Raw genomic sequence first — 15,852 nt, forward strand, 5'->3', positions numbered from 1 at the left:
TACCCCAATTTTCTCCTGAAGCTGCTATTAATTTTATACTATGTTTACAGATCTTGAGGGGAATTTTGAAGGCTAAAATGCTAATGGCTTTTCTTTTCAAACAGCCAAAGCCCTCAGGGGCATAGTTCTAGACACAGCATACAGTTTGGGAGGAAATACTGAGGTAGGATTTTGTGAGAATTAGACAAGGCAGCATAAGGGGAGCAATGTAATAAGAGAAGAGCAGAAATGAAGATGAGCAGAGACTTGGGAAGGGACTTGCAGGTGAGAACAAGAAATTTGAATTTGACATGGTGATGCAGCCAGTTCAGGGATTGAAGTGGGCTGAACAGGAAGATGTGAGTATTAGGGAGCCCAGAGCAAATAAATATATATAAATCTAGATAAAATGTGATGAGGGGCTGCGTGAGTTTTGGCTCTTTTAAACAAAAACAAACAAACATTGAACTTAAGACAAATCTTGAAGGTCAAAGAGGCAAAATTGTGAAAGGCAAGAGAGGAGTCAAAAATAATCCCCACATTACAGGACTGAGTATGGTGGCGTTATCAAGCCTGACAGAGAATTTGGGTAGTGGAATATGTTAATGAGGAAAAATGTTAAGTACAAGTTTGAAGGCTAGACTTCAATGAAGAGGTGACTTCACAAAGTGATAGAATATGGGATTGGATGGAGAAAATATATTCTAGGATTAGAGTAGTCAATCTGTGAGTCATCAGAGTAAAGATGGCAGTTAAAGTTCAGTTAGCAGGCACGATCTCCCAAATATATGGATCTGAAGGCGGGGTAAAGGACAAAGCCCCTGTAAGTCCGCAGGCAGAGGAGAGTAATACAACTCATCAGCTACATAGTGCAAGAAATGACAATTTATTTCTCATAGTTAATTATTGGCTTTAGTAACGGAAGAGAAAGGGTAGCACTTGCAAAGTGTGATAGGCTAAAAAGTCACCTATCTATTTTTAAAGCTTATTTACAAAGACCATGTAATATTTTGTTTCTCCTGCAAGCTATATCTGTTCTTTGTTTTCCTAACTAACTTATCAGATACCCAAGTATGGTCAATTGCAGGATTGCAGCCTTAAACTGTATATGCTGAGAGCCTTTTTCTCTCTCAAAGAGTATACAGGCAGTCCCCTGGTTACGTACAAGATAGGGACTGTAGGTATGTTCTTAAGTTGAATTTGTATGTAAGTCGGAACTGGTACATATTGTAGGGGAAACATTGGCCAAACATTTCTCCAGAGCTCAGTTTTATTTTCCCACACCTCACTTCCCTCAGTCCTTTATTCTCAAGCTGAGGTGTCTGCTGAGAAAAGCCGCTCCACGTCTCCCTGGTCTGCTGGGGGTGGCGCTAGCTTCGCGTCTCCCTGGTCTGTTGGTGGGAAGCAGCTAGTGCGGGGTTGCCTCACCCCGTTTGTAAGTAGGGATCCGATGTAAGTCGGATCCATGTAACCCGGGGGCTGCCTGTACATACCTAACACAGCTGAGGTCTCTGGGTATTATTGTAATGCAAATAATAACAAAACAAAAAGTATTGCTGTCTTTTACATGTAATTCTCTGCCTTTTCTATTGATGTACAATTTTAATGGCATGTTTTGGACAATTTGTACATCAAATGTAAGTTCTCCTCTTTGTTTTCCTTCTTCAGATAATGTTGAGAAGAGTTGTATTGTTTTTGAGTGAAGGAAGGGGGTTTTGTGTGTTGTTTTTTATTAAGATTAATTTGATGCCTCTAGTTTTATGAGAGTATTTTCTCATTACCTGTTTGGGATAATAAAAGAATGTTCTGAGCAAGGGAGAAAAGTTATACCCTCATATGAAAAGTATCTGAAGATAGACACCTTGGAAAGTGAATTTAATTAAAAGTAGTTAGATTTCTGATTTGGAAATTGATTTTTGTTGGGTTATATATATATTTTTATTTTAACTTCCATCTCTTCCAGCAGATGTAACTATAAACCAAATAGATTGAAAAAATAGAAATTGATTTCAAATAAGATTAAATCAGTAATACAGTAATCAGCCTTAAAAAATTGTCATTTGCCTTTAACTTAATAAGTTCTGTATTTTGTAACATTTTAGGTATTTCCTATATAATAAACATAAGGTCATACTGAAATAATGAGCTATTTATTTTCTTTAATGCAAAATTTGGCAACAGGATGTCCACTGTACATACTGTAAAGTATGGAAAGCCAGAAGAACAAGAAAGTATATTCAGCGGCGAGGAGTCCTGTGGCACTTTATAGACTAACCGACGTGTTGGAGCATAAGCTTTCGTGGGCAAAGACCCACTTCGTCAGATGCATGTAGATTCAGAATCTCTTTTTCACCACAACTAGGGCTTTATGAGCAGGGCTCTTTATTGAGGCTCAAATAGCTGGAGAAATTTTGAGAAATATTCACTTTTATGAACAGTATATTGAAACTGGAATACAATTGTTTGCATGTCTCTTCTTTTTAATTAAGGCTAGATACTGCCTCCATTGCATACGCTAAGTATTAAAGTCAGTGAGAGTATTTGAGGAACAAACCACTGATACTACTCAGATAATTAATGTGTAATGGGGTGTGAATCACCACAACAGCACCTTCTTCGGATTGTTCTGGGAATTACAGTCACCAGTGTGGTTCACTTTAGTGGTGATTTCCTGTCATCACTTCTGCTTTCTCCACCATCTGAATGTACGTTGCTCCCGGACCATGGTTTCTGCTTTGGGACACAGCTCTCCAACTGGGCTTCAGACTGCTGTCACCCCATTTCCAGGGGCCTGGCACTCCACAGTCCCACCATTTGCCTGAGTGGCCAACTGCTGTCTAATCTAGCCCCTTGCTTCAGGAGCAATTAACAGTCTGGATTTAGGCAACTCTCCTCAATGGCAAATAGGAGCAAGAAGGTGTGTATGGTGGGAGGAGTAGGGGGAATGGACTGAGGCCCACCTACTACTCTCGGTCCCAGCCTAGAGATGCTATAAACTGGCAGCCACTTACTGGCCCTCCTAAAGAAAGATAGGTATGCTGAGTTTGTATTCCCTTCTGACCTTAAAATCTATGAAACTGGATATGAGGCTGACAAAATCTGGGTTTTCATTTTTCAGTGCCTCTATTAAAGACTTGGAAACATGAATGATATGCACATTCAAGGACAGAATTTGGCTTTTAAATTAATATTTTTAGTGCTTTAGTGAGTGTGGTGTGTTTTTTTGTTTTTTGCCTATAAGCAGAGACTTTCCCCTGACCATCAATTCCATTTTTATGCATAAACAAAAGGCCTCTTGTTTGCCTGAGACAATAGTTCATATAACACAAGATCAATCAGAGTAGAATTTGCTGGTTCTTACACACTTCTTGTTTCTTATACCACAATCTTCCCTTTATGATCAAAGTTTTAATCCTTCTCTCTAGATTAGCTGTAGGTTAGATGTTTTCATCATAACTCAGCTGTGCTCCCACATTAGCTCATGCTTTAACTCTTTCTTTTTTACCTATCTGTCACAAGAATCCCTGTTGCTTTGGATACTTTGTCACTCTTAAATCTACTTGTCTTCTCAGAATATACATTCCAAACAATTATATGCTCCTTGAAAATGTTAAATTTATTATCCAGAAATTCTGAGTGAAATGCTGGCCTCACTGAAGTCATTGGTAATTTTGCCATTCCGTTCATTGGAGCTAGGAATTATTTTACTGTATTTCAAGAGTTCAGGCCTTTTAAGTGTCAGTCTACAAAAATAATTTTAATGTGCATATGCGTTTAAACTATATGAAATAACACTCCGTATCTTGCACATTATTAGAGTTAATATAAGATTTCAGTTTCTAAAACCTTTGTAATGTAAATCGGTGGTTCCCAAATTGTGGGTTACAACCTCCATAACAGTTGTGCCATCAGCAGGCAGGGTTGTGGGTCCAACAGTCTGGATTCATATAAGATAATGCCATCTTCCCCAAATTTCCAGACCTGCTTTACAAATGCCATGCCATGAGGCTGATATTCTGACCTGCAAAATGGTGGCCTCTACACATTGTGCCTTTGTACATATGGTATGTATGAGGCCCTGTTATGTGAAGGACTCATGTGGAGGCATGGCATTTGTGGAGCAGTTCTGGACATGTTGGCTGTGTATAGGTGGCTTTGCATATTTCATTTTGTCATATGCGCTATCCATATGTGCAAATATTCAGGAGAGAGACTAGAATCCAGAAGATTCTTTGTCTGTAGGCAGCAGTTTTATCAACAGGTATGCTCTCTGCCTGAGCTGGCAGAAAATCATGCTAACTTTTTTGCAAGCAAAAAGTTTGGGATGCCTGATCTAAAATGAAGGCCTGGAACACTCTTTTCTAATATCTTACGGAAACTGCTAAGCACACTTCTGTAACTACACAAGCTTCCTGAGGTTCATTCTGATATGCATTTGATTACTTGCAAGTCAGAGGGGGATGGAGACTTGATTTACAAATGTTTCTAGAGGACCAGGAATATCCCTGGTTTTAAAGGAGTGTACAGTTCAGAGCTAGTGTGATTACAGACATTTGAGTGACAGCTGCTTGTCTTGAAAAATAGTGTACATGTTATCGTAATACTCCTGTATAATACAAAAATAATTCCAACAAAGTCAGTGGAATTGTACTGGCATAAAACAGGAGTAATATAGTAATCAGCTTCATTCTGTTGCTAGTCACTTTCACCCATTTGGTATGAAGAAGAAATTAATTTATTTCACTAGTGGAAGACTGTGAAGCTAAGGGTTAGTACTTTTTACAATAACTGGTTAACATTTTCAGCTAGGATAACAGATAAGACCCTTGTCTCGCATTCTCAATTACTATATAGAGAAGAAATGTGTGTCTTTGGTTTGCAAATCTACATGAATCTAAGCAACTTACTGGCAAATATTTGAGTGTTTTGAAAGCAATCAATTGAAATCAGAGGGCTCACATGCTAAAAAAAACCTTTAAAAAACTTGGGTGGTTCTGTAGCACTTTATAGATTAACAAATATCTAGAGAGTGTCGGGAGCTTTTGTGGACACAATCCACTTCTTCAGATGAATGGAGGAAGTGGGTTGTGCCCATGAAAGCTTTCTTTCTTTCTTTCTTTCTTTCTTTCTTTCTTTCTTTCTTTCTTTCTTTCTTTCTTTCTTTCTTTCTTTCTTTCTTTCTTTCTTTCTTTCTTTCTTTCTTTCTTTCTTTCTTTCTTTCTTTCTTTCTTTCTTTCTTTCTTTCTTTCTTTCTTTCTTTCTTCCTTCCTTCCTTCCTTCCTTCCTTCCTTCCTTCCTTTCTTTCTAGAAAAATAGTCAAGAAAAGAAAAAAAGATGTCAATGAAGCACTTTGAAAAGCGCAAATGAAGCAGGGATTTAAATATCCCATGCTTCATTTGCATAATCATGTCCCAGCGGTCTTTCAAAAAAGGGTATTTCAAAAGTGAAACGGCAGTCTAGAAGCGGTTCTTTCAAAAAAAAAAAAAAAAACTTTTTGGAAAGATCCCATACTACTCATTTTTTCAGGATTAGGGGATCTTTCAAAAAAGGGGTTGCTGGGTTTTTTTTTTTTTTAAACAACTGCATCTACACTGCAGTTTCACTTTCGAAATACCCTTTTTCGAAAGACTGCTGGGATGCAATTATGCAAATGAAGCACAGGATTTTTAAATCCCTGCTTTATTTGCACTTTCGAAGTGCTTCATTTACATCCTTCTTTCGAAAGAGGGATGTAGTGTAGACACAGCCTATGATGCTACAGGATCAGGTTTTTTAAAGTTACAGACTAACACAGCTACCCCTCTAAGACTTTTATATGTGCCTAAAATTAAGCACATGTTTAATTTTTCTGGACTGAGTATAAAGTGCTGAGCACTTTGTAGGAACAAAGAGAATAAATAGTTCAGCTTGTAAGAAGAATCAGAAATAGTTTTTCTTCAGGTTAAGCCTGAGAAACTTCAAACAGACTATGTGTGGAAAAAATGTTAACAGTGCCTTTATTTTGTTAAACTAGTTATGTTGAGGTAGTCTGAGATGTATACATTTGCTGTGTGTTACAGGTGACATTCTTAATGCCCTTGCTAGTGTCTCTGGACGTAAACATCCATCAACAATTCAGGCCAAACAGCTGAAGATGTGGCTTCCCATGATGCCTGTTGTTCTTCATCTTGTGACGTCCCAGGTGAATATTTATTTTTAATTAGAAAACAAAGAATATAAGCCGTTTTATGCTCCTTAAATGCACTTTATTGGTTGTAATTGGAGTAGGATAAATTATTTCTTCTTTACATGAAGTCAGCAGGGTTTCCAATAAGGATGTTAAGGACTAGTTGACTATCCGATAAGCAAATGCTTATCGGATAGTCGAGTCGGTTAGTTGCTTTTCCCTCCCACCCTTCCCACTGTCTCTATCAGATAGAGGCAGCAAAGAGTGGGAGGGGAGAGGGTACTTTAAAGCAGCAGCATCACATAGAACCTGGATATGGGCTCCGTGCGGTGATGTCGATTTGAAATGCCATGGCGGTGTTTCAAAGGGACAGTGCCGCAGAGGTGATCCCGTGCTCCATGTAGCGCTGCCCCTTTGAAACGCCACCACAGCATTTCAAAGCAGCAGCGCCGCATGGGCTGACTTTAGGCTCCGTTGCCCCTTTGAAACGATGAGGTGGCCTTTCAAAGGAGCAATACTGCAGAGCCCGGGATCAGCTGTGCGGTGCTGCCCCTTTGAAATGCTGCGCCACAGTGTTTCAAAGCAGCAGCACCGCGTGGAGCCCCGGGTCAGCTGGGCAGCCTTGACCTGACCCCGGACTCCGTGCAGCATTTCCATGGAACCCGGAATTAGCTGGGGAGTCCCCAGCTGATTACTGCCAGCTTATCCTGAGCTCCGTGCGACAGAATGCGGAAGTGCCTATCGACTACTCGATGGAAATTCCATCAACTACTCGACTAGTAAATTAATCGATATTTAACATTTTTAGTTTCCAACTATATGACAGATTTAAGACTTGAGCTCTGTTTGTGATGTTTCGATAGTTTTAATGATAAAACCAAAATGTTCCACTTTACCTGCTTTTAATTGCTTTTTCCAAAATTCTGCTCAAATAGGTATTCCGACCCCAGATTGTGACAGAGCAGTTTCTTTTTAACTATGGAACTTTGCTTGTAAGTAACAATTTCAGTTGTACTAATGTTTTGTATATAAAAAATGTGTATACTCCTGGTAATCTTATACAATATATAAGTTAGTTAAAACAAAAGTGGGTTTGTCTTCCTGATGTAACTTTTCTTTATTTTGACTATATCAAATTTGACCTTTTAGCAGAAAATATATTGTCTTCCAAAGTATATTTCCTTAAGAGAAAAGCCTAACAGCTGCTTTCTCCATGTAAACAGCAATTAGTGTCTTAAGATCAAATGTCACAAAGGTCATTCAAATAATAAATAAGTTAATTCAGAAGTTTCATATAATATAACTGTTCTGCATACTGCATAATTTCTGATGAATGCATAATTTCCTAAGTGCTATGAAAGATAAACTATAATACCATATTTCAGTTCTGTCTTACATTTAGTAAGACACATTCTTTTTCTAGTTTAAGAATATAACCCACATGAATTGTTATCTTTTTCTCCTTGCCAGTACATTTACACTATATTTAGTTGATGAAATGCTGTGCAGCATAAACTAGAGAGCAAAGACATTTGTCTTGTTCAGCATCTGCTCTCTAGCTTTGACATTAACAATAAAAACTGTACTGGATTTCAAAAATGACACAGAGCACTGTAGTTAAAATGAAGTAGTACTTCTGTATTGTACTGTTAGTTTCTAGTATGAAAGTAATATCCATTGTCAAATGGGAAATGTATTTTAAAAGTTACGATTCATGATCAAACAAAATATTTTGAAGGACACATTTTTAACAGAGTGCTTAAATTAGTGATTTATTCACACAGTAGATGCAAAAACTCTCACTGCAGATAAGTTCAATTATAGTTTCTATTTTTCCTGTTCAGCAGAGTCTGATGTAGTTGCATCCATTAGTAATTTAAAAGATAGTTTTCATAAAGATTGTTTTTTGAATGCTGATTAAAATTAAGAAAAATTGTTCATGTTTTAAAAGTGGAACTCCAAAAGATTTTTTCTCTTACATTTTTGTACGTGAATTTAATTTTTATGAAAGGTGCTGGATTGACCTTTGTGGAGATCAAAGTCCTCTCTTTTATCCATATATCAGACACTGCTTATGAAGCTTAAACTTCCTCAGACTGTCATGCCTATCTGCTGCAAGTGTATACTAGAGAGATCAATTTTAGTTCATCTTCCAAGCTCTTTGGCTTCCTTAATAAAGCTAATAAATAGGCCAGTTAGTGTTAGTTGTAGTTGTGAAATCCCCATTTGTTGTCTTTGGAAAAGAACCAATATTTTCCCATCAGGAATTATTTCACTTAGTCACCAATTTCCTGACAGAGAACAATTTACAGATGCTAACTGGGCTTGATTTGAACCAGCAACCTAGACTTGAAAGGCTCTGTTTTTGATCAATAAATAAATCTCTGAGCTATAAAGTGGAAAATAATGGTTCTGGATCCCAAATAATTAAACTAACTGGAATTTATTAATATGTAAACTTAAAGTATATTTTGTTATAGTTAAAGCCATTTTTTTGAAATATCAGTTCACCTTCAATTGTCTATGAAATCTTAAATTCAGAATTATTTGTATCTCCTGTTTACCAGAGTCTGGGAATTGGTAACAGGATGGATCACTCGATGATTACCTGTTCTGTTCATTGTCTCTGGGACACCTGGGCTGTGTCCAGACTCAGGGGTTTTTTCGAAAAAAGTAGCCTTTTTTCGAAAAAACCTCACCTGCGTCTAGACTGCAGCCGCGTTCTTTCGAAATTAAATCGAAAGAACGCTGCTTTTCTTTCGATGGCGGTAAACCTCAATTTACGAGGAAGAACGCCTTCTTTCAAAAGTTCCTCTTTCGAAAGAAGGTGTTCTTGAATGTAAATAGGGCTTCTTCGAAAGAGAGCATCCAGACTCACTGGATGCTTTCTTTCGAAAAAGCAAGCCGCTTTTTCGAAATTTCCGCGTGCAGTCTAGACGCTCTTTCGAAAGAGGCTCTTTCGAAAGTATCTTTCGAAAGAGCCTCTTTCGAAAGAGGCTTGCAGTCTAGACATAGCCCTGGTATTGGCCACTGTTGGAAGACAGGATATTGGGCTAGATGGACCCAATATGGTGATCCTTATGTTCCCTGCTATCATTCATATAATCTCAAATGCCATATAGATGCAGTCCTCAAGCTAGGCACTCTCAATTCCTTGATTCTACTTCATAGTTACATCCTCAAAGACAAGTTGATGAGAAGGACGAAAGATTTTATCAAATACTTTTTTAGCCCAAACTGATTTTTTCAAGTTAATATTTTAACTTTATGGTGAATTGATGATGGTTCTAGTTGGTCATAAATACCACTTCCGTAGTGATTGGTGAAGGTATTCTTTGCCCAAAATTTGTTCTTAAATGTCTGTTAGTTGAGAAGTTGGTGATGATACATGGAAAATGTGCTTATGTTTGGCAAAATACTTCCTCATGAAACCTCTCATGAAATCAGAGTCTTGTTGGTTTCAGAAATGCCAGAGTCTTTCCTGCTTGACCTGAACACATTCCTGGTACTGACCACCTCTTACTTCCTGGACAGAAGCACAGTACCAACTGTGTCTCCCATAACTATTCCACCTCTGCCAAATGATGAAGAAGAGGACTATGATGATGATGAGTTCTCATAATTTTCTCACATTTCTGTCTAATACTCTCCCTTCCACTATCAGGGAGCTTTCCGCTTCTACAGAATCAGCTACTGTCTTGAGACATATAGCTCACTTGGATGGTATGGATACTTTTGGGTTCCCACACCAAGATCTTCTGTATCATATTAGTGGCCTGTATCATATCAGCGGCAGTACAAGAACATGTGTTTAGAGGCACCAGAAGAACAGCTTTCAGCTCTGATATTATTCAACTTATATGCAAATGACCTACTATATACCATATCTCTCAAGTTTGTTTATGCAGATGGCATTTATTTTGACATCCAGTCAACTCCTTTGACATACTTGATTGTTTTGAATGTATGTATGGTGGCTGTGGCCAATTATAGTTGTTGATGGCATCTGATACCAAGTGTGTTCAGTGTCTTCCACTTAGATCATGCATAAGTGGGCAGAGAGCTGAATATAGTTCTCAATGTTTGCAAATGAAGTATGGTTCACATTTGGTCTGTGAAGGCATCACGTTTACTAGAACTCTCACATGTGACCATCTTGCAAAAACAACAACTATGGTCAAAATATGCAACAACATTCTTGGAAAAGTGGCTAGGATGAGTTGGAGAGTATAAACCTACTTGAGCCTTGAGACTATGTAACTGACTTGAGCCTTGGCACTGTTTATCAAATGTGGAGAACTGCACTCCAGTATGGGTTCCCACACCTCACACAAGAATGGTCAACATTCAACTTAATTCCACCATGCATATTATTTCAGGCACAATTAAATCTATTCCTTTACCGTGGTGACTCATTCTGTGCACTATTCCTCCACCCTGTGTTTTTAGATAGGAAAACATAGCAAGGCTCGTGATGAAATTGTGTGATATGTCTCCTTTACCATTAATTAAAGGCTTTTTTAATCTATTGCATAGTGGTCTGCCCTCCTGGTGCTCATTGTGGATAAGTTTGCCAAGTAAGGGATTTATAATAGAGGACATGTGGCAAGCTTCATGGTCTGCAGAGAAAGTGACAAATAATTATCTTGTCTCAAACCTTACTTAACATCAACCTGGGTTTGATTTACTATGAAGGCAATGGAGCCTCTTCAGCTGGTTTTGTAATGAATATGAAAATTTGTGCTTTAGCAGAATTTCAGTGGCATTTTAGAGAGAGTCTGCCATGTCAGTGTGGGCAGCCACAAGCCATCACACACATTGTTGAGGAAAGAAAAGTAACTCAACTTCCTGAAGGTCTTTGAACCTTGAACATGGTTGATAAGAATGTTGTGGTATGACTTAATCAGATTGTGTACAACAAATAAGTATGTGATCTTACTGGGAATGTGGGCGGCTTATCGGCAGCAATTTTTTAAAGCCTTTAATGTTTCTCACCAAGATAAATGAAGGCAGTCACCTCCAGCTACTCTCTCTAGACCTCTTTATCCACAAAAGGAGACATTTGAGGAACAAGCAACAAGATTAGACAAGGTTACAACTGTGACCAATATCCCTTGATCATCTGCTGATAAAGCTGTTATGCTTCCTCCATCAACTTTGGCACACAATTTCAAATCTTTATCAAAAGGCTAGTGGATTCCTTACAGATTCTGCTAGAACAGGTTGAGGAGTCACAATGTTAGCTACTTGTCTTTCTGCATGCCTTCTTGTCTCTCCACATTATGTTAGCCATAAGCAAGGCTTTGCTGAACCCAGTGAAAATATGGCATACCCCAACAACAACATCACCCACCTATAAGAATGCCTTTATTGACCATCCTCCAATATATCAGAGAGAGAAATTTCATGTGATCATTACCAATGGCCAGCTCTTTGCAAGGACATCTCTGCATGCCTCTCTCTCCACTTCTGCTCATACTTTCTCCATTGCGGTGGTCACAAGAGGGCTTCTTGGCTTCAGCTATCCAGCTTTTCAAAGAAAGTCCAGCCTTCAGTGGGGAGTCCTTCCATGTGAGGATCAAGTGGGTGTTGGAAATAATTTCTACAGACTATTCTATCCATTTTACCTTCTTCCCTTCCCTTCCCTTTTCAGGGATTCTTCTATGACCAAAAACTGATTCACTCTTGAACCTGTATACTATAGAACCCATTCCCACACAAAAGAGAGAGCAGAATTCTACTCTGAGTACATTTTGGTATAGAAAAAGAACAGCAGATGGAGACCTATTCTAGATCTAACAGAATTGTGAGGGTTCAAAATGGTAATTCTTACAGCAATAATTCCATCTTGGGACCAAAAGAAATAGTTTTGTTTTCAGCCTGTAGCTTACTTACTTTCATATTGAGATCCAGCTATCCCACAGACAGTTTCTCTGATTTATTTTGGGTTAGGATTGCTTTTAGTATAAGGTGCTCCCATTCAGTCTATCATCTGTGGCTAGAGTGTTCTCAAAAATCCTTTGTGTGGTAGCAGCACATCTTAGCAAATGAGGAATTCTTTATCTTCCCATGATTAGACAATTGCATGTTCAATTCAACAAGGGTTTGATGGTCACAAAAAAAGACATGAACCTATTTCTCTGTCTGGGACTTCAATTAAAGATCCAAAAGTCCACATTACCTGCAGTACAACTTCTGAAGTTCATAGATGCCAACCTCAATGCTATTGAATTCCTCCCCTCTAACAGTTTCAGCATTGGTCAATTTAATCTCAGCAGTCTGTATCAGCCCTCAGACATGGGCTAGAATCTGTCTCCAGCTACTGAGATACTTAGCAGTAGACACCTTTGTAATAAACCATTCGATACTTCATAGTAGCCTATATGCATTTCCTCCTAGAACCAAAAAGGTTAGGATGATCTCTAAGCTCCGTAAATGTGCACTTTCTCACTATCTTGTGGCCTTCCATCACAAGATAAGGTTATTCTGTTTGTGGCCAGATGGGGGCTTGGCCCCAAATGGGGGCTTGTTGCCCAGGCTTGGTTGAAATTGAAATGAACAAGCTTGATTGGTCCAAATACAGGCAGTCCCCGGGTTACATGGATCCGACTTACATTGGATCCCTACTTACAAACGGGGTGAGGCAACCCCGCACTAGCTGCTTCCCCCCAGCAGACCAGGGAGACGCGAAGCTAGCGTGGCCTCCCCCTCCCCCCAGCAGACCAGGGAGACGCGGAGCGGCTTTTCTCAGCAGACACCTCAGCTTGAGAATAAAGGACTGAGGGAAGTGAGGTGTGGGAGAATAAAACTGAGCTCTGGAGAAATGTTTGGCTAGAGTTTCCCCTACAATATGTACCAGTTCTGACTTACATACAAATTCAACTTAAGAACAAACCTACAGTCCCTATCTTGTACATAACCCGGGGACTGCCTGTAAACATTTTTGGGTGGTTTATGATGGCAAAAAAATTGAAATCTCAAATATTCTTTTAGAATGACAAGGTCGTTTTCTGCCTTGCCCTAATCTTTTCACTCTCTATGCTACTGAAATTATCCAAAGGGCTACTGCATGCCTTCTAGTTAGAAAATCAATTATTGCCTGGGTTTTTAATTTTGTACTACTTAGACTCGAGATATCGCCCTTTGAACCTCTTTCAGAATGCTCTTTACCTCATCTCACTGGGAAGATGAACTTCCTAGTTTCTTAATAAAAACAAAAACAAAAAAAACTAGTCCTTTATAACCTAGAGACTAACAAAAATATAGTTTCTAAGGTGATACAGGACTACATTTTTTTTTAAAGTTACAGACTAACATGGCTGCTCGTCTGAGACTTACTAGTTTCTATCACTCTAACCAGAAGTGTGAGGGAACTGTAAGTATTTATAGCTGAACCTCCCCAAATGACTTTTCATACAAATAAGGTGGTGCTCAGTCCTCACCTGAAGTTCATCTTCAACGTGTACTTCAGATGAAATTCTAAGCCATCTATCAACTTGCAATTCCTCTGCCTAAAACTTCATTTGGCATTGAGAGAAAAAAAATGTAGGTACTAGATGTATCCAGGACTCTGTACAGTAAGAGAAGTAAACCATTGAGACTGTCACTCCATCTGATGAAGCCGATGGACACTTCTTTTTTTATTTTTAATCTCGAGTATGAGGCTCATGTCCACCTACAGTGGGGTCCACTTAGATAGCATCTTGAGGGACCATTGTTTCTGTAAGGTAAGCAAACCTTTCTATGATCTGCTATAATAATTTTAAAACAAAGATACAATAATGCTGTTGTGGCTAAAAAAAACTCTTGTATGAGTTTCTTGGGTGTTAGGGAAAAGGTAATATAATTTGGATGCACTTCTGACAATGTTATAGTAACACAGTGTATCATTTTACATTCACAGGTCATAAACTGTTAGTTCTATGAAAATTATTTTATAGTCTTTATCTTAATATTTTATAGAAAAGAACTGTATAACTTGAAGGTCAGAAAGATGCCAAAGCAGTACCTTCTCTGTGCAATAAAACTATAGACTTGATAAATATAAGTAATAGGGTATTAAATTCTACTGAGAATTATTCCTTCTGTGGCAGTAAGTATCAGTAGAATGTCCTTTGCATCCCCTATGAAATACATATCTATGCATAAAAGTGAAATCAGAAAAAAGGTAATGAATTTAATAGCCCAAGAACAGTGGGAATAATAGTGTCATATTTACTTACCCAAAAATCATTAATATTTTATTCTCACTGTTCCTCAGTGATGATGATTTATTTAGGTTATAAGTATGCCTTCCTCTCTGTACTCTCCTGCATGTAATCGTATCTGTACAATATGTACTGTGTGTGGAGATCAAAAGATGGCACAAATTACAGAAAATTACATTTTCCAGAGGCTCTTTGGTCTTTTTCATGAGTTATTTTAACACAGTACTATTCAAGAAAATTCAATCTCTTTTTAGAAAATGCAGGATATATTACTAATAAAGTGTATTATTTAATTGGTTCCTATTTATCTAGAAACTTTATAATTCTTGACATTAGTCAAATTAATGAGGCCTCATTGTACTGTACTTTTGAGTGTGAAGCTCCTTTATAAAACTGAAATGTCACAAAAAATAGAATACAAATGCATTCGATCTTTCATATAAGAAAATATTATAGTTGAGGATAGCATAGTTTTGATGGGGATGCTGTGAGAGGTGTGTGTGTGTGTGTGTGTGTGTGTGTGTGTGTGTGTGTATAAAAACATTTGTTACTCTTTGTTTCTAAACTCATTTTGAATGTATATTTGTAATTTTTTTCTACAGAATTTTATCAAATCAATAGATTCAGGAGAAACTAACTTAGCTGGAGCGATAGGTAAGCTTCTTTATGCCATTTCTCTATCTTTATATGAATTTATTTCTTAATAGGGATGCTAGAAAAAATTGTGTAGTGTGGGTGCTCAGAGCTATTGAGCCAAATTGTAAACCCTGTATATGATGGAAACCTTTTCAAGCCATGTGATGGGGCAACACCCATAGTTCAAGAACCTTTGGTTCTTACTGTTACATGTTATAAAGAAAGATAATTCTTTTACGAACAGGTCAAGCTGCATCAGAAGAACTGATTAAGACCACTTTATCAACATTTGAAGTGATAACACAGCATCCAGCCTTGTTGACACTCTACCACTCAACAGTAAGTCTTGGCAGTATATCAAACAATTGCATACATATTGACTGAATTACCACTAATAAATGGAGTGTTTCAAATATTCAGTAGTTATTAGGTCCATGAGTTAAACTAAGTATTGTCAGAAAAAGTACTGAATTGACTGTTCTAAAGACTGAAGAGCAAGCATAGGATTGAGTATCACTGGAAATTTCTGTTCTTTAACTTCTAGTATGCCTTAACTGTGACCTGACAAGTTTGAGCTGTAAGTGTAAAAGGGCATTTCAGCTTCCAAGCATAGTCAATCCTTGTTCTTTCTAGTGAGATGGTTATCAAAAGTATGAATTGGTGCTGATTAGGGTGTTGATATATGGACAATTGTTTACTGAAAATTGGACAGCAATCACCAAATGCAACAGCTATCAAATTATAATACCGTTTGGTCACTAACAAACTGGACTAGATATGAACAGGTGGCCTATATCTCAGTTCTCCAGTTCCCCTTTGAGATCTGGGTGTGTTTTCAGCTGACTGGAATTAAAAAATATTGAG

General features: G+C 38.0%; 1 protein-coding gene across 11 annotated transcripts in view; it reads left to right on the forward strand.

The window, feature by feature from the left end:
• Positions 1-15,852, forward strand: part of ULK4 (unc-51 like kinase 4) — a 421,715-nt gene that overhangs the window by 145,383 nt on the left and 260,480 nt on the right. For all 11 annotated transcript variants that reach the window (XR_012901902.1, XM_025189022.2, XM_006131810.4 and 8 more), the window contains 4 exons: positions 6,039-6,160; positions 7,081-7,137; positions 14,955-15,006; positions 15,233-15,327. Coding sequence is in view for 10 of the 11 variants with exons in the window: in XM_025189022.2 (XP_025044807.2) it covers positions 6,039-6,160; positions 7,081-7,137; positions 14,955-15,006; positions 15,233-15,327 (326 nt within the window). In the remaining variant the exon portion in view is untranslated. The remainder of the gene's footprint in view (positions 1-6,038; positions 6,161-7,080; positions 7,138-14,954; positions 15,007-15,232; positions 15,328-15,852) is intronic.

This window comes from Pelodiscus sinensis, chromosome 2, assembly GCF_049634645.1.
Source record: "Pelodiscus sinensis isolate JC-2024 chromosome 2, ASM4963464v1, whole genome shotgun sequence".
NCBI classification, from domain to species: Eukaryota; Metazoa; Chordata; order Testudines; family Trionychidae; genus Pelodiscus; species Pelodiscus sinensis.